This window comes from Lampetra planeri, chromosome 7 (genome assembly GCF_965212315.1).
Source record: "Lampetra planeri chromosome 7, kcLamPlan1.2.h2, whole genome shotgun sequence".
In the NCBI taxonomy this organism is placed as follows: Eukaryota; Metazoa; Chordata; class Hyperoartia; order Petromyzontiformes; family Petromyzontidae; genus Lampetra; species Lampetra planeri.
Genome location: NC_136113.1, coordinates 2,194,781 through 2,210,636, shown reverse-complemented (window position 1 = coordinate 2,210,636; position 15,856 = coordinate 2,194,781). Strand labels below are relative to the sequence as shown.

The following is a 15,856-nucleotide window of genomic DNA, read 5'->3' as shown; positions in this document are numbered from 1 at the left end:
TGAGTGTGAGTTGGTGGTGAGTGTGAGTTGGTGGTGAGTGTGGGATGGTGGTGTGTGTGGGATGGTGGTGAGTGTGAGTTGGTGGTGAGTGTGAGTTGGTGGTGAGTGTGAGTTAGTGGTGGTGAGTGTGGGATGGTGGTGAGTGTGGGTTGGTGGTGAGTGTGGGGTGGTGGTGAGTGTGGGATGGTGGTGAGTGTGAGTTGGTGGTGAGTATGAGTTGGTGGTGAGTGTGGGTTGGTGGTGAGTGTGGGTTGGTGGTGACTGTGAGTTGGTGGTGAGTGTGAGTTGGTGGTGAGTGTGGGATGGTGGTGTGTGTGGGATGGTGGTGAGTGTGAGTTGGTGGTGAGTGTGGGTTGGTGGTGAGTGTGGGTTGGTGGTGACTGTGAGTTGGTGGTGAGTGTGAGTTGGTGGTGAGTGTGTGTTGGTGGAGAGGTTGAGATGGTGGTGAATGTGGTGGTGAGTGTTGGTTGGTGGTGAGTGTGAGTTGGTGGTGAGTGTGGGATGGTGGTGAGTGTGGGATGGTGGTGAGTGTGAGTTGGTGGTGAGTGTGAGTTGGTGGTGAGTGTGGTGGTGAGTGTGAGATGGTGGTGAGTGTGGGTTGGTGGTGAGTGTGGGATGGTGGTGAGTGTGGGTTGGTGGTGAGTGTGGGGTGGTGGTGAGTGTGGGATGGTGGTGAGTGTGAGTTGGTGGTGAGTATGAGTTGGTGGTGAGTGTGGGTTGGTGGTGAGTGTGGGATGGTGGTGAGTGTGGATTGGTGGTGAGTGTGGAGTGGTGGTGAGTGTGGGATGGTGGTGAGTGTGAGTTGGTGGTGAGTATGAGTTGGTGGTGAGTGTGGGTTGGTGGTGAGTGTGGGATGGTGGTGAGTGTGGGTTGGTGGTGAGTGTGGGGTGGTGGTGAGTGTGGGATGGTGGTGAGTGTGAGTTGGTGGTGAGTATGAGTTGGTGGTGAGTGTGGGTTGGTGGTGAGTGTGGGTTGGTGGTGAGTGTGAGTTGGTGGTGAGTGTGAGTTGGTGGTGAGTGTGGGGTGTTGGTGAGTGTGGGGTGGTGGTGAGTGTGGGGTGGTGGTGAGTGTGGGATGGTGGTGAGTGTGGGTTGGTGGTGAGTGTGGGGTGGTGGTGAGTGTGGGATGGTGGTGAGTGTGAGTTGGTGGTGAGTGTGGAGTGGTGGTGAGTGTGGGATGGTGGTGAGTGTGAGTTGGTGGTGAGTATGAGTTGGTGGTGAGTGTGGGTTGGTGGTGAGTCTGGGATGGTGGTGAGTGTGGGTTGATGGTGAGTGTGGGGTGGTGGTGAGTGTGGGATGGTGGTGAGTGTGAGTTGGTGGTGAGTATGAGTTAGTGGTGAGTGTGGGTTGGTTGTGAGTGTGGGTTGGTGGTGAGTGTGAGTTGGTGGTGAGTGTGAGTTGGTGGTGAGTGTGGGGTGTTGGTGAGTGTGGGGTGGTGGTGAGTGTGGGGTGGTGGTGAGTGTGGGATGGTGGTGAGTGTGGGTTGGTGGTGAGTGTGGGGTGATGGTGAGTGTGGGATGGTGGTGAGTGTGAGTTGGTGGTGAGTATGAGTTGGTGGTGAGTGTGGGTTGGTGGTGAGTGTGGGTTGGTGGTGAGTGTGAGTTGGTGGTGAGTGTGGGATGGTGGTGAGTGTGGGTTGGTTGGTGAGTGTGGGGTGGTGGTGAGTGTGGGATGGTGGTGAGTGTGAGTTGGTGGTGAGTGTGAGTTGGTGGTGAGTGTGAGTTGGTGGTGAGTGTGGGATGGTGGTGAGTGTGGGGTGGTGGTGAGTGTGGGTTGGTGGTGAGTGTGGGTTGGTGGTGAGTGTGGGATGGTGGTGAGTGTGGGATGGTGGTGAGTGTGGGGTGGTGGTGAGTGTGGGATGGTGGTGAGTGTGGGTTGGTGGTGAGTGTGGGGTGGTGGTGAGTGTGAGATGGTGGTGAGTGTGGGTTGGTGGTGAGCGTGGGATGGTGGTGAGTGTGGGGTGGTGGTGAGTGTGGGGTGGTGGTGAGTGTGGGATGGTGGTGAGTGTGAGTTGGTGGTGAGTATGAGTTGGTGGTGAGTGTGGGTTGGTGGTGACTGTGAGTTGGTGGTGAGTGTGAGTTGGTGGTGAGTGTGGGATGGTGGTGTGTGTGGGATGGTGGTGAGTGTGAGTTGGTGGTGAGGGTGGGTTTGTGGTGAGTGTGGGTTGGTGGTGACTGTGAGTTGGTGGTGAGTGTGAGTTGGTGGTGAGTGTGGGTTGGTGGAGAGGTTGAGATGGTGGTGAATGTGGTGGTGAGTGTTGGTTGGTGGTGAGTGTGAGTTGGTGGTGAGTGTGGGATGGTGGTGAGTGTGGGTTGGTGGTGACTGTGAGTTGGTGGTGAGTGTGAGTTGGTGGTGAGTGTGGGATGGTGGTGAGTGTGGGATAGTGGTGAGTGTGGGATGGTGGTGAGTGTGGTGGTGAGTGTGAGTTGGTGGTGAGTGTGAGTTGGTGGTGAGTGTGAGTTGGTGGTGAGTGTGGGATGGTGGTGAGTGTGGGATGGTGGTGAGTGTGAGATGGTGGTGAGTGTGGGTTGGTGGTGAGTGTGAGATGGTGGTGAATGTGAGATGGTGGTGAGTGTGAGATGGTGGTGAGTGTGGGATGGTGGTGAGTTGGTGGTGAGTGTGGGGTGGTGGTGAGTGTGGTGGTGAGTGTGGGGTGGTGGTGAGTGTGGTGGTGAGTGTGGGGTGGTGGTGAGTGTGGTGGTGAGTGTGGGGTGGTGGTGAGTGTGGGATGGTGGTGAGTGTGGGATGGTGGTGAGTGTGGTGGTGAGTGTGAGATGGTGGTGAGTGTGGTGGTGAGTGTGAGATGGTGGTGAGTATGAGTTGGTGGTGAGTGTGAGTTGGTGGTGAGTGTGGTGGTGAGTGTGGGTTGGTGGTGAGTGTGGGTTGGTGGTGAGTGTGGGTTGGTGGTGAGTGTGGTGGTGAGTGTGGGTTGGTGGTGAGTGTGAGTTGGTGGTGAGTGTGAGATGGTGGTGAGTGTGAGTTGGTGGTGAGTGTGGGATGGTGGTGAATGTGAGTTGGTGGTGACTGTGAGATGGTGGTGAGTGTGAGTTGGTGAGTGTGGGTTGGTGGTGAGTGTGAGTTGGTGAGTGTGGGTTGGTGGTGAGTGTGGGATGGTGGTGAGTGTGGGATGGTGGTGAGTGTGGGGTGGTGGTGAGTGTGAGTTGGTGGTGAGTGTGAGTTGGTGGTGAGTGTGAGTTGGTGAGTGTGGGTTGGTGGTGAGTGTGGGATGGTGGTGAGTGTGGGTTGGTGGTGAGTGTGGGGTGGTGGTGAGTGTGAGTTGGTGGTGAGTGTGAGTTGGTGGTGAGTGTGAGTTGGTGGTGAGTGTGGGATGGTGGTGAGTGTGAGTTGGTGGTGAGTGTGAGTGTGGTGGTGAGTGTGAGTTGGTGGTGAGTGTGAGTTGGTGGTGAGTGTGGGTTGGTGGTGAGTGTGAGTTGGTGGTGAGTGTGAGTGTGGTGGTGAGTGTGGGTTGGTGGTGAGTGTGGGGTGGTGGTGAGTGTGGGATGGTGGTGAGTGTGAGTTGGTGGTGAGTGTGAGTGTGGTGGTGAGTGTGGTTTGATGGTGGTGAGTGTGAGTTGGTGGTGAGTGTGAGTTGGTGGTGAGTGTGGGATGGTGGTGAGTGTGAGTTGGTGGTGAGTGTGAGTGTGGTGGTGAGTGTGAGTTGGTGGTGAGTGTGAGTTGGTGGTGAGTGTGGGTTGGTGGTGAGTGTGAGTTGGTGGTGAGTGTGAGTGTGGTGGTGAGTGTGGGTTGGTGGTGAGTGTGGGGTGGTGGTGAGTGTGGGATGGTGGTGAGTGTGAGTTGGTGGTGAGTGTGAGTGTGGTGGTGAGTGTGGTTTGATGGTGGTGAGTGTGAGTTTGTGGTGAGTGTGAGTTGGTGGTGAGTGTGAGTTGGTGGTGAGCTGACACGGGAACTCCACCGCGAGCCGTTGCTATGGCGATGGCTTCTGCGGCGCGAGGAGACGCGCTCTCATTGGTCGCCGGTCACGTGGCGCGGTCCCCGGCTGCCCGGAAGTGAACGCGCTGGACGCGAAGCACACGAGGTCAAGGGAGGCGATGGCCGCGGCACCGGGGCGCGGGGTCACGGCCTCCGTGATTTTCCTGCACGGCTCAGGTACCACGCCGTGCGGCACTGCGGCCTCCACGTCAAGCCCCTGGTGTTGTGCTTCAGCGGTCTCCCCATGATGCCCCTGGTGTTGTGTTTCAACAGTCTCGTCGTGATGTCCCTGGTGTTGTGTTTCCCCAATCTCCCCATGATGCCCCTGGTGTTGTGTTTCCCCAGTCTCCCCATGATGTCCCTGGTGGTGTGTTTCCCCGGTCTCCCCATGATGCCCCTGGTGTTGTGTTTCCCCAGTCTCCCCATGATGTCCCTGGTGTTGTGTTTCAGCGGTCTCCCCATGATGCCCCTGGTGTTGTGTTTCCCCAGTCTCCCCATGATGTCCCTGGTGTTGTGTTTCAGTGGTCTCCCCATGATGCCCCTGGTGTTGTGTTTCCCCAGTCTCCCCATGATGTCCCTGGTGTTGTGTTTCAGCGGTCTCCCCATGATGCCCCTGATGTTGTGTTTCCCCGGTCTCCCCATGATGTCCCTGGTGTTGTGTTTCAGTGGTCTCCCCGTGATGTCCCCTGGTGTTGTGTTTCCCCGGTCTCCCCGTGATGTCCCTGGTGTTGTGTTTCAGTGGTCTCCCCGTGATGTCCCCTGGTGTTGTGTTTCCCCGGTCTCCCCGTGATGTCCCTGGTGTTGTGTTTCAGTGGTCTCCCCGTGATGTCCCCTGGTGTTGTGTTTCCCCGGTCTCCCCGTGATGTCCCTGGTGTTGTGTTTCCCCGGTCTCCCCGTGATGTCCCTGGTGTTGTGTTTCAGTGGTCTCCCCGTGATGTCCCCTGGTGTTGTGTTTCCCCGGTCTCCCCGTGATGTCCCTGGTGTTGTGTTTCCCCGGTCTCCCCGTGATGTCCCTGGTGTTGTGTTTCCCCGGTCTCCCCGTGATGTCCCTGGTGTTGTGTTTCAGTGGTCTCCCCGTGATGTCCCCTGGTGTTGTGTTTCCCCGGTCTCCCCGTGATGCCCCTGGTGTTGTGTTTCCCCGGTCTCCCCGTGATGTCCCTGGTGTTGTGTTTCCCCGGTCTCCCCGTGATGTCCCTGGTGTTGTGTTTCAGTGGTCTCCCCGTGATGTCCCCTGGTGTTGTGTTTCCCCGGTCTCCCCGTGATGTCCCTGGTGTTGTGTTTCAGCGGTCTCCCCGTGATGTCCCTGGTGTTGTGTTTCCCCGGTCTCCCCGTGATGTCCCTGGTGTTGTGTTTCCCCGGTCTCCCCGTGATGTCCCTGGTGTTGTGTTTCCCCGGTCTCCCCGTGATGTCCCCTGGTGTTGTGTTTCCCCGGTCTCCCCATGATGCCCCTGGTGTTGTGTTTCCCCGGTCTCCCCGTGATGTCCCTGGTGTTGTGTTTCCCCGGTCTCCCCGTGATGTCCCCTGGTGTTGTGTTTCCCCGGTCTCCCCGTGATGTCCCTGGTGTTGTGTTTCAGCGGTCTCCCCATGATGCCCCTGGTGTTGTGTTTCCCCGGTCTCCCCATGATGCCCCTGGTGTTGTGTTTCCCCGGTCTCCCCGTGATGTCCCTGGTGTTGTGTTTCCCCGGTCTCTCCGTGATGCCCCTGGTGTTGTGTTTCAGCGGTCTCTCCGTGATGTCCCTGGTGTTGTGTTTCCCCGGTCTCCCCGTGATGTCCCTGGTGTTGTGTTTCCCCGGTCTCTCCGTGATGTCCCTGGTGTTGTGTTTCAGTGGTCTCCCCGTGATGTCCCCTGGTGTTGTGTTTCCCCGGTCTCTCCGTGATGCCCCTGGTGTTGTGTTTCAGCGGTCTCTCCGTGATGTCCCTGGTGTTGTGTTTCCCCGGTCTCTCCATGATGTCCTCTGGTGTTGTGTTTTCCCGGTCTCTCCGTGATGTCCCCTGGTGTTGTGTTTCAGCGGTCTCCCCGTGATGTCCCCTGGTGTTGTGTTTCCCCGGTCTCTCCGTAATGTCCCCTGGTGTTGTGTTTCCCCGGTCTCTCCGTGATACCCCTGGTGTTGTGTTTCAGCGGTCTCTCCGTGATGCCCCTTGTTTTGTGTTTCAGCGGTCTCCCCGTGATGTCCCTGGTGTTGTGTTTCCCCGGTCTCTCCGTGATGCCCCTGGTGTTGTGTTTCAGCGGTCTCCCCGTGATACCCCTGGTGTTGTGTTTCCCCGGTCTCTCCGTGATGCCCCTGGTGTTGTGTTTCAGCGGTCTCCCCGTGATGTCCCTGGTGTTATGTTTCCCCGGTCTCCCCGTGATGTCCCTGGTGTTGTGTTTCCCCGGTCTCTCCGTGATGCCCCTGGTGTTGTGTTTCCCCGGTCTCCCCGTGATGTCCCTGGTGTTGTGTTTCCCCGGTCTCCCCGTGATGTCCCCTGGTGTTGTGCTTCCCCGGTCTCCCCGTGATGCCCCTGGTGTTGTGCTTCCCCGGTCTCCCCGTGATGTCCCTGGTGTTGTGTTTCAGCGGTCTCCCCGTGATGTCCCTGGTGTTGTGTTTCCCCGGTCTCTCCGTGATGCCCCTGGTGTTGTGTTTCCTCGGTCTCCCCGTGATGTCCCTGGTGTTGTGTTTCCCCGGTCTCCCCGTGATGTCCCTGGTGTTGTGTTTCCCCGGTCTCCCCGTGATGTCCCCTGGTGTTGTGTTTCCCCGGTCTCCCCGTGATGTCCCTGGTGTTGTGTTTCCCCGGTCTCTCCGTGATGTCCCCTGGTGTTGTGTTTCCCCGGTCTCTCCGTGATGTCCCCTGGTGTTGTGTTTCCCCGGTCTCCCCGTGATGCCCCTGGTGTTGTGTTTCCCCGGTCTCTCCGTGATGCCCCTGGTGTTGTGTTTCCCCCGTCTCCCCGTGATGTCCCTGGTGTTGTGTTTCCCCGGTCTCCCCGTTATGTCCCCTGGTGTTGTGTTTCCCCGGTCTCCCCGTGATGTCCCCTGGTGTTGTGTTTCAGCGGTCTCCCCGTGATGTCCCTGGTGTTGTGTTTCCCCGGTCTCTCCGTGATGCCCCTGGTGTTGTGTTTCCCCGGTCTCTCCGTCAAGCCCCTGGTGTTGTGTTTCCCCCGTCTCCCCGTGATGTCCCTGGTGTTGTGTTTCCCCGGTCTCCCCGTTATGTCCCCTGGTGTTGTGTTTCCCCGGTCTCCCCGTGATGTCCCCTGGTGTTGTGTTTCAGCGGTCTCCCCGTGATGTCCCTGGTGTTGTGTTTCCCCGGTCTCTCCGTGATGCCCCTGGTGTTGTGTTTCCCCGGTCTCTCCGTCAAGCCCCTGGTGTTGTGTTTCCCCGGTCTCCCCGTGATGTCCCTGGTGTTGTGTTTCAGCGGTCTCCCCGTGATGTCCCTGGTGTTGTGTTTCAGCGGTCTCGTCGTCTTGCCCTGGTTGGCGCACGCTACGTCTCTTAAGCAGCAACTAAGCGCCAAGGGCAAAGCCGCGTTCCGCTCGCGAATCGCGATGTTCACACGGCGGCCTGAAGTGTCGGAGGCCAATGCTGCATTCTTAATCATTCGCAAGGATCACCCATCACCCGTCTTGTGTGTGTGTGACTCTGGCTGGGTAAAGCTCAAAATATGCGGTCGCGTGGTGGGGGGGACTTTTTACAAATGCGATGCTCACACTCGCGTGTATGATGGGTTTTTCTCGTGATGGGCACAATAATTAGTTTCGATCGGAAGTTAAAACCATTCGGGAGTTTCAGAGCATTAACCACAACGGATACCCTACACATTTCAACGCGGTAAAGTTAAAGCAAAATGTGCTTTTGCCATAGCTCCGTTACATTAACACCCCCATTTCGCGGTGAGGTCACCCTCCACTTAGTTTTGTTTCTTAACGTCCCCTGTGGACGTCACCCGAGGGTTACCACCTATACCCTTTGGTTCTTTCGGTAAAGTCACGTTGGTGAAAATAATAATAAAATAAAATAAAAAAGTGAAAACAACTCAATTAAATCACGACGTTTCGGGCGCAACACAAGCATCCTTCATCAGGTGGGGGACCACCACAGCGAAAACAGTTGCTGATGTATGCTAAAGAGATGGCTTTGGCATACCTATGGATGGATCCTTGCAGTCACGAAAACTTCAAATCTAGGGTTACCACCTGTTAGGACAGTAGTCCGGGAATTGCCATCTGTTATCGTGGCAGGAATCGATTTGTATCGAGATCTGGTACCGGTTTATTTGTTGAGCTTCGTTAACAGTAAACTGCAGAGATTTAAATTGACCTCGGCTGACTGAGAACTATGTCCGGGTTTGGTCCGTGGAAAAGGTCGCAACCTTCGTTTACCCCAAGGTTTCCACCACGTGAATGTGTAATAGTGCAAGAGAACACGATCTCTGATTGCCTTGTGAGTGAGCATGACCAGATTCGGGGATTCATGCTTATGTGCCCTGAGCCAATGCAATCTGTGTGTGAAGTTGAAATGCAGTGTTAAATGTAGGTGTTTTTTTATGAAATTGAGCCATCCTGGTTTATAACTCACAAGTACATAGTTTTCATCTTGGCAGCAACGCAGGCCGCACGGTGTTGTGTGGCTGCATCCTCTGTAAGCACCAGCAACGTTGAACCAGTTTCCCATTTAAGTGAACGGTTGTAGGACTTTGATCTTTTGGCCAAAATAAGATATCGTTGCAAATAATGAGTTCAGTGTGTAGAATCTTGGCAAATGGGAGAGACATGAACATAGAGGGTTTTGTAATCCCAACATCCAAACGAACATGGGGATATATCCCTGTGCCTGTCTTGCTGTATGCCACCACACAACCTAACCACTCTGTCTGCAACATCCTACCTGACACCGCTGCCTAAAGAGTCATAACCGACCAATTCTCTGAATTGTTTTATTAATCATTTTTTCACCTTAGCCCTGGGCTCGATGAAAGCTCCTGAAGTTGCCCCCTCATGAAACTTTGACCTGTGAAGTCAAATAAAACGTTACTACAGTATTGTGAAATAATTGATGGATTAGTTTATAATGGTAGGAACCCACTGGTTCCACCAGCCCACAGGGGATTATTCTGTCCGTCCGTCGTGCAGGGAGGGGCTGGGAGGGGAGGGTGGGGAGGGGCTGGGTGGGGAGGGTGGGGCTGGGTGGGGAGGGGATGGGCTGGGTGGGGAGGGGATGGGTGGGGAGAGGCTGGGTGGGAGGGGTGGGGCTGGGTGGGGAGGGGCTGGTCACCCCGTGGTGCCCTTATAAAACTCAACGTTTAACCTACTCACGCCGGCTTGTGCCCGCCCTCACAGTCGGCCATATTTGCAGAATACACCACGCCGCCGTTGACCCTGGCCATTGACCGAGCAACCCAACGTTCCTACCAGCTCCCTCCGCAGGAGGAATGTGTTAATCATTAGAAAAGTATAATGATCGCGATGAGGAAGGAAGACTGATTCAGACGGGGAGACTGTGCGGTTGACGGTGTGTGTGGTGTGTGCGGTTGACGGTGTGTATGGTGTGACATTAGGTGACACGGGTCAGGGACTTCAGGCATGGGTGAAGAGCCTCCTCCAGAAGGAGCTGGCTTCTCCACACATCCGTGTCTCTTACCCCACTGCCCCTTTCCAGTAAGTTTAAACGTTTCTCATTGCCATCGCTGATGCCTTTGCAACAGTGTGGTCATTCTTTTGTATTTACAGTTTAGTGTTTTAATGCTTGATATGTATACACCCATGCATTCACTTTACAAATGAATGACACAGTGTAGTTCAATATGCTCATTTCGAGGTGCCAATGTGAAAGGCATTCTCAGCAAGAGTGTGCGATGTGAATTTTGTAAAGTCAGGCGATAGAGTATAAACTTGCACCGCCTGTGAAACAGAACACACAGCACGCGCCATCAGTGTTCTACCTGGAACCTGCCACCGGCACGCTTTAATGAGCTTCTTGCAGAGTTGTCCACTTTTACAAACGGTGTTCATGTTGGAGGAGTATGTCTTGTGGAGCTGAAGGTATTTAAACGTGTTCCCAAAGGGTGTTCCCTCAAGATCCTTTGGCCCCCTGCTCATCCAATGTCACGTTGCCCTCAGTGCAGTTTCTGTTTGGCAGTTATGAAGCATAAACTTTAGCAGAATTTTACGAACACCTTGTAAAACTAGATGAATCCACCTTTTGTAATGCACATACCCTTAGTGCACATGCCATGGCACGTTTGGTAAGTGTGGTGTTTGTTTTTTTGTGGCCCCCAGACCCTACACAGCCAATAACGGGGAGAAGAGACACGTGTGGTACGACCGCTATAAGATCTCATGGGATGTGCCTGAACACCAGGACTCGATTGATGCTGCCTGCCGCTCTCTGGACCAGGTCATTGAGAAGGAGGTTCAGTCCGGTATTTCCAAGAACAGGATCGTCATAGGTAACGGCTGAAGATCATCTTTGCATTTCGATTTAAAGCTTTCGTGACTGCAGGGATTCATCTTCTTGGTTCTTTCGGTAAAGTCACATAGAAGGGAAACAATACAATAATAAAAATAAAACGTAATAAAATACAATTCTCACGACGTTTCGGCCACAACGCAAGCAGCCGTCCTCAGGTGAAGAACAGGTCTGTCGGAAAGACAGCGTTGTGGCCGAAACGTCGTGAGAATTGTATTTTATTATGTTTTAATTTTATTATTTCCCTTCTACGTGACTTTACCGAAAGAACCAAGAAGATCATCTTTGCATTTGCATCTTTCTTTAAGTGGATTATGTTAATTGCAGTTTCATGAACCATCAGTTCTACCCATGTGATGTGCCAATAACATTTGATGATTTTACTTTTAATTCAAATTAATGTATTTTATAATAACTTGATTGATAGCATTCTTACTCAGTAGCTTTGAATGGGTAACTATGCATGTGCCAATTAAAAAACTGCTCACTCGGAAACATTAAAAAAATGTAATTCTCATCATACTCCATGGTGCAAAGTGCAGTCTCCAAGTCGTATCCACTCTCTCTCTCTCTCTGGCCTTCCTGTTGATGTGCTATAAAGATGGACAATTGTCCAAATCGTTACCTATTTTAAACTTAAGGCATTGCTATTGCCAAATGTGTTGAATGTTACATTGTATTTGGTCTAGGTGGCTTCTCAATGGGAGGCGCAATGGCCATGCTGCTGGCCTACAGGTGCCACCGTGACGTGGCAGGCGTGTTCGCTCTGTCCAGCTTCCTCAACAAAGGATCGTCAGTGTACACAGTAAGCAAGACGTGCCAATGGGCAGGTAGGGGGTGTCAGAGGGAACAGCTAGATGGCAATAGGTAAGGGTAGAGGGCTGCTGATTGGGGATAACACGTGGTCTGTAGGAGTTAGGGGATTGCATAGAGCGGTTGGCAGGTATGCGGTTGCACCTATGGGTTAGTTGGTAGAGGGTTGCAGGTAGGCACACGACAAACTTCCACTTGGCCACTTCATTGCTGCTGCTGCTGCTGTCATTCAGGATTTACATTTTTCAGGTACGCTCTGGAAATAGATCTCTAATTGATGCGACGTTTTGCCTCGACGTGTTTTTCCTGCCACAAAGTTCTTGGCTGCTGGCCACAGCCACAGGAGATGCAGAGAAGGGAGTTGTGGATTGGTGAAACGGTCCTCGTCAAAACGCGCTCAAATAAGTCGAGTCAGATTTTAGCGAGCAAATAGCATGCAGGAAGGGCAGTAATTGGCAAGCAAGCAGCTGCCCTGTGTGTTAAACTCACACTGGCAGCTACAATCTGGAGACCCCGTTGGCTTCCCTTACAGCACCGAACCCCTCTTGGCGACTGCTCACGACGGGTTTATTCTCATTTCATTACATGTCCGAGGTACATTTAGTGTCCAGTTTGCAAGACCTGTAGGTCATTTCATACAGGTCGTTTACAATCCCCTAGAGCTCTATCGGTGCATTCATCTATTCATTGTTCCAAGAATGGCATCTAAGTAGCCAGTGTAATCAGCTCTATAATTTGGTTAGACGAGAGAGACGTGCCAAGTCACAAGTCACAAGTGAAGCGCAGAGCTTCCTGCAGGGCAGCATGCGATGTGTAAGAGTGGAGCACGTGTCTCCCTGCTCTGTCTGCAATCTCCATGCTTGAGAGCAGCGCAAACTGCTGATTTCCAGGCACGTTTAGCACCCGCCATCCCCTCCTCCATCCCTGCCATCTTGGGTTAGTCTTGCATTTTTATAATGTACTTTAATTATGCCTACAGGTAGACTGTGTTAACTTAGAATAATTAAAGTAAGCAGCAAACTCACATGCTGTTTGTCAGGTAATGTATTTTAATATGCCGCACGCTTGGCAGTAATTGCACTTCAAACATCGTTGGCCTCATTTTCTCTCCAGTATGTAATTACCGTGTACTGCTCAATGCAGAGGGTACTCCAGATAAATATATGGGAAATGAATACAACGACCTCGCTTTACTGCCTCACCACCAGTGTAAGCGTCTGCAGAGACCATGGGCACACGAGCGCAGCGCAAACGGCGCCAGTCTCGCCGCTGATTTGACAAACAGCGGTCAAGGTTGGTAAGAGATTGCTGACGCACTGAGCTCTATCAGAAATCCTCGCCCTGCATGGTCGCGGCAAGCTGCCTCAGCCCATTTTACAGAGCACTACATTTTGTGTCGAGGCAAGCTCAAGATGTGCCAGGTAGCAGTAGATTTTAAAAGCACGTAGTTTTCCCATCTTCCTTGTCATTTTGACACACTCGTCAAATTGATGTTTTCATTTATAAAAATGGGGCACCAACGGATGCAGCTCGCATGTTCTCTCCATGCACGCATTGATGGCTTTGCCGTGCAACTGCCCCACAGCTGGTTATTATTGCCCAGTCCACGACCCTGGGATGATATGCGGCGTCTGAATTTGGCGCATGGTGGGTGCTACTGCTGCCGTGTGAGCAGGCTCTTCGGGAGGCGCAGGGGGAGACGTTTCCCGAGCTGCTGCAGTGCCACGGGCGCAGGGATGAGCTGGTGCCGCACGCCTGGGGCCAGGGCACCGCCCAAGAGCTGCGGGCCCTGGGTGTGAAAGTGCAGCAGCACGACTTCCCCCGGCTGACGCACGACATGAGTGCGGTCGAGTTGGCGCTGGTGCAGGACTGGATTGTGGCCAAGCTGCCACCGACGACGGACGGCTGAGCTGGGACACGTGTGCCCTACAGCGGCAAGAGCACCGTGGGACGGGCGTCTCTGCATGAGCGTGGGCGATCGCACACCTCGTGTGCAGACACACCCCATGTGCACACCCACGTGTAGGTGCCCGGAGTTCAAACACAGACGTGCAAAGATTTAACGAATATATAAACGCTACGGTGATATTGTGCCTCGTAATTTCTGGTGAGACTAATATTAATTCGAATTACACGAAATCACGGGGATATTGGTGAGCTCTGAATGTTTCGCTTTTATGCGCATGATTTCAATAACTTCTATAAGAAACACTGCAAAATAGGTACAGTGAGGCTTTATAACTTTAATCTTAATTTTTACAACATTCACGTTAATTGCTCCATGTACTGCAATTTCATTTATAAATCTCTTCAGGTCACTTCACTGATTTTCGAGAATTTTTATTTTGGTGCAACCAAATATCGGCGCGTTCACGTTCAATGACGTCGTGGCAAAGTGCCAGGTGCTCATTCGCCCTCAGAGTGAAACCCCCTCTCTCTGGAGCCTGCTGCAATCATGCGGCTGTCCTCATGGATGTTTGTGCTGGCCGGGTGCCCCACGTGTGTGCGCGCGTGTGGGGAGCGGTGGCGCAGCGGTTAGCGCGCCGAGCTACGAACCCGGCGACCTGAGTTCGATTCCCGCTCACGGCCAACACTGGTGACGAATATCTGAATCGGTCCTGGGTCTCCCCTAGGTCGACTCAGCCACAAATGAGTACCTGGTGCGGTGTGTAAAAACGTCGCCACCGGGGAGACAAAAGCAGCCGGGCATGGTGCTTGCCACCCACTCTCTCGTGTGCAGTGCCCACCTTCATAGGTGCTCGCTTACAGCACTTGCCCCAACAGTCTGTGAAGGCTACACGGGGGATGTGTGTGCTGTGTGCACGTCACAGCTGATGGACTGAGCGAGACATGGCCTTCCGTGGGCAGCCATGCTGCCACGTGGCCTCAAGGGTTTTGTTGTCCAAGCCACCGTGCACCATGACACGCGACCACAATGACCTGGCAATCCGTGGCGACCGCTGAAGCGGGTACGGCCGTGGGATGCGCTCGCAATTGGATGGGGTATGTAAATGCCGAGCCTGTTGCCTGCCGTGTGTGCGGCCTCTCCGCCATGAGCCCCACTCCCACGTGAACGCCTCATTCGTTCCCTGATCCATCGCAGCTGTTGGCACCACTTTATATGTCCTCCCCTTGTGTGCCCTTTGCTGATATGCATGTTATTTTGTAATTTTTTATTAGTTTATATTGTCCTCTATGCCTTGATGTCTTTTGAGTTGTGGTTTTTTTAAGTAAATTGGCCTTGTAATATTTGCGTACACGTTCATTTGAGCTTTTTTGCAGGTTTAAGAAAAACATTCAATACACGCGATAATAAAATATACACTATTAATAACTATTCCAGAAATTGATCTTAAAGCAGGCACTTATTAGGCTGAGAGAAATTTTATAGGGCTTATATTACCGTTCTATATTAAACTTAAATCTGTCATTTATTTGCATGTTAACCGACCACTCCCCACCACCTGTTTTTTTTTATGTGTCTTGTGTAGTATATCTGAACTTAATGGCTTGTGTAGTCTAACTGAATTAAACTTGTAAAATATTTTTTTCTTTAATAAGGAAAAGTAACATACCAATGCCCCATAAAGAAAAATAACTTTTTAAATTAATGTGCATTACATGCAATGACTTATGGATCAGAAGCATAAACATTGACAACATTTTACTATCTGAAAAGTGTTCAAAGGAGAGATGCATGTTTGGTCTGTGAGAGCAACACATGGATCAGATAACTTACAAAAGTTAGACGCATCATATTGAGCATTCAGAGAAAGCTTGAGCAGGACATATCGCTACAGGGAAGATGATGGCCGGTGTTTGTATGTTTAACTTATTATGCACCGTACGGAGCCAACCATGCTAATCGGAGATGCGGGGGAAGGACAAACTAAACGTCGTCCGTTTGAGACTGACGATGTAGTGGTGGCCAACTGAGGGAATGGCGCCTGGAAGGACATTCAGCGGGGAGATTGAGCAATGAAATTGGCTCAGTGCGGGAGCAAGTTGGAGTTGTATCACGAAACCACGAGGTGTGCCAGCATGAGGAGACCTTCACCACTGGGTGAAGGCTAATGTTGATTTAAATGTCAAGATTTCAAAGCGGAACATTGTCATGTAAAGCTCGGAGACGCAACCTGAGAGCAGCAACATCACAGGTCAAGCAGAGTGAGAGAGAAGAAGCTTAGCGTATGATCAGCATTCACCCTCGAACACCAACCCAAGGGATCCCTCCTGGCACAAACCCCTTTGCTACTCCCGAGTGCTCGACAACAGCAGCTGGAGCCAAGAAGCCATGGCCGTCCCCTGGCCTCCTCCACCCACCAGCAGCCATTCTCGCGTCGAAAGCCTTGTGGGCAGGGTCAACCAAAGCGACGCCAGGCGCGTCACCAAGTGCTGCCTTTGGTGCTCCCGTATGAAAGGCGGCCAAGCCTCGTCTTTAATGTCCTGGAGCAGTGTCTGGTGAGACGCTCATCCCGTCACGGTACTCCAAGAATCCCAAATTGTGTAAGTAAAAGTCAGTTTTATATAGCTCCATCGCTTTACAACATTTTTATTTTTTATTTAACTTTTATGAATTTTAATGTTATTTTTTTACCTACGTGACTTTACCGAAAAAACCTAAGAGTATGAATCCTTGCAGTCACGAAAGCTTCAAATCTAGAATTACAACATAAT

General features: G+C 52.5%; 1 protein-coding gene across 1 annotated transcript; it reads left to right on the top strand.

Moving 5' to 3' along the window:
* The first annotated feature begins 3,973 nt into the window (after window positions 1–3,973).
* Window positions 3,974–14,428, top strand: LYPLAL1 (lysophospholipase like 1). Its single transcript, XM_078595930.1, has 5 exons — window positions 3,974–4,106; window positions 9,456–9,555; window positions 10,177–10,346; window positions 11,056–11,171; window positions 12,855–14,428. The coding sequence occupies exons 1-5, from the start codon at window positions 4,049–4,051 to the stop codon at window positions 13,086–13,088; spliced, it is 678 nt and encodes a 225-aa protein (XP_078452056.1). The 5' UTR covers window positions 3,974–4,048; the 3' UTR covers window positions 13,089–14,428.
* The last annotated feature ends 1,428 nt before the right edge of the window (window positions 14,429–15,856 follow it).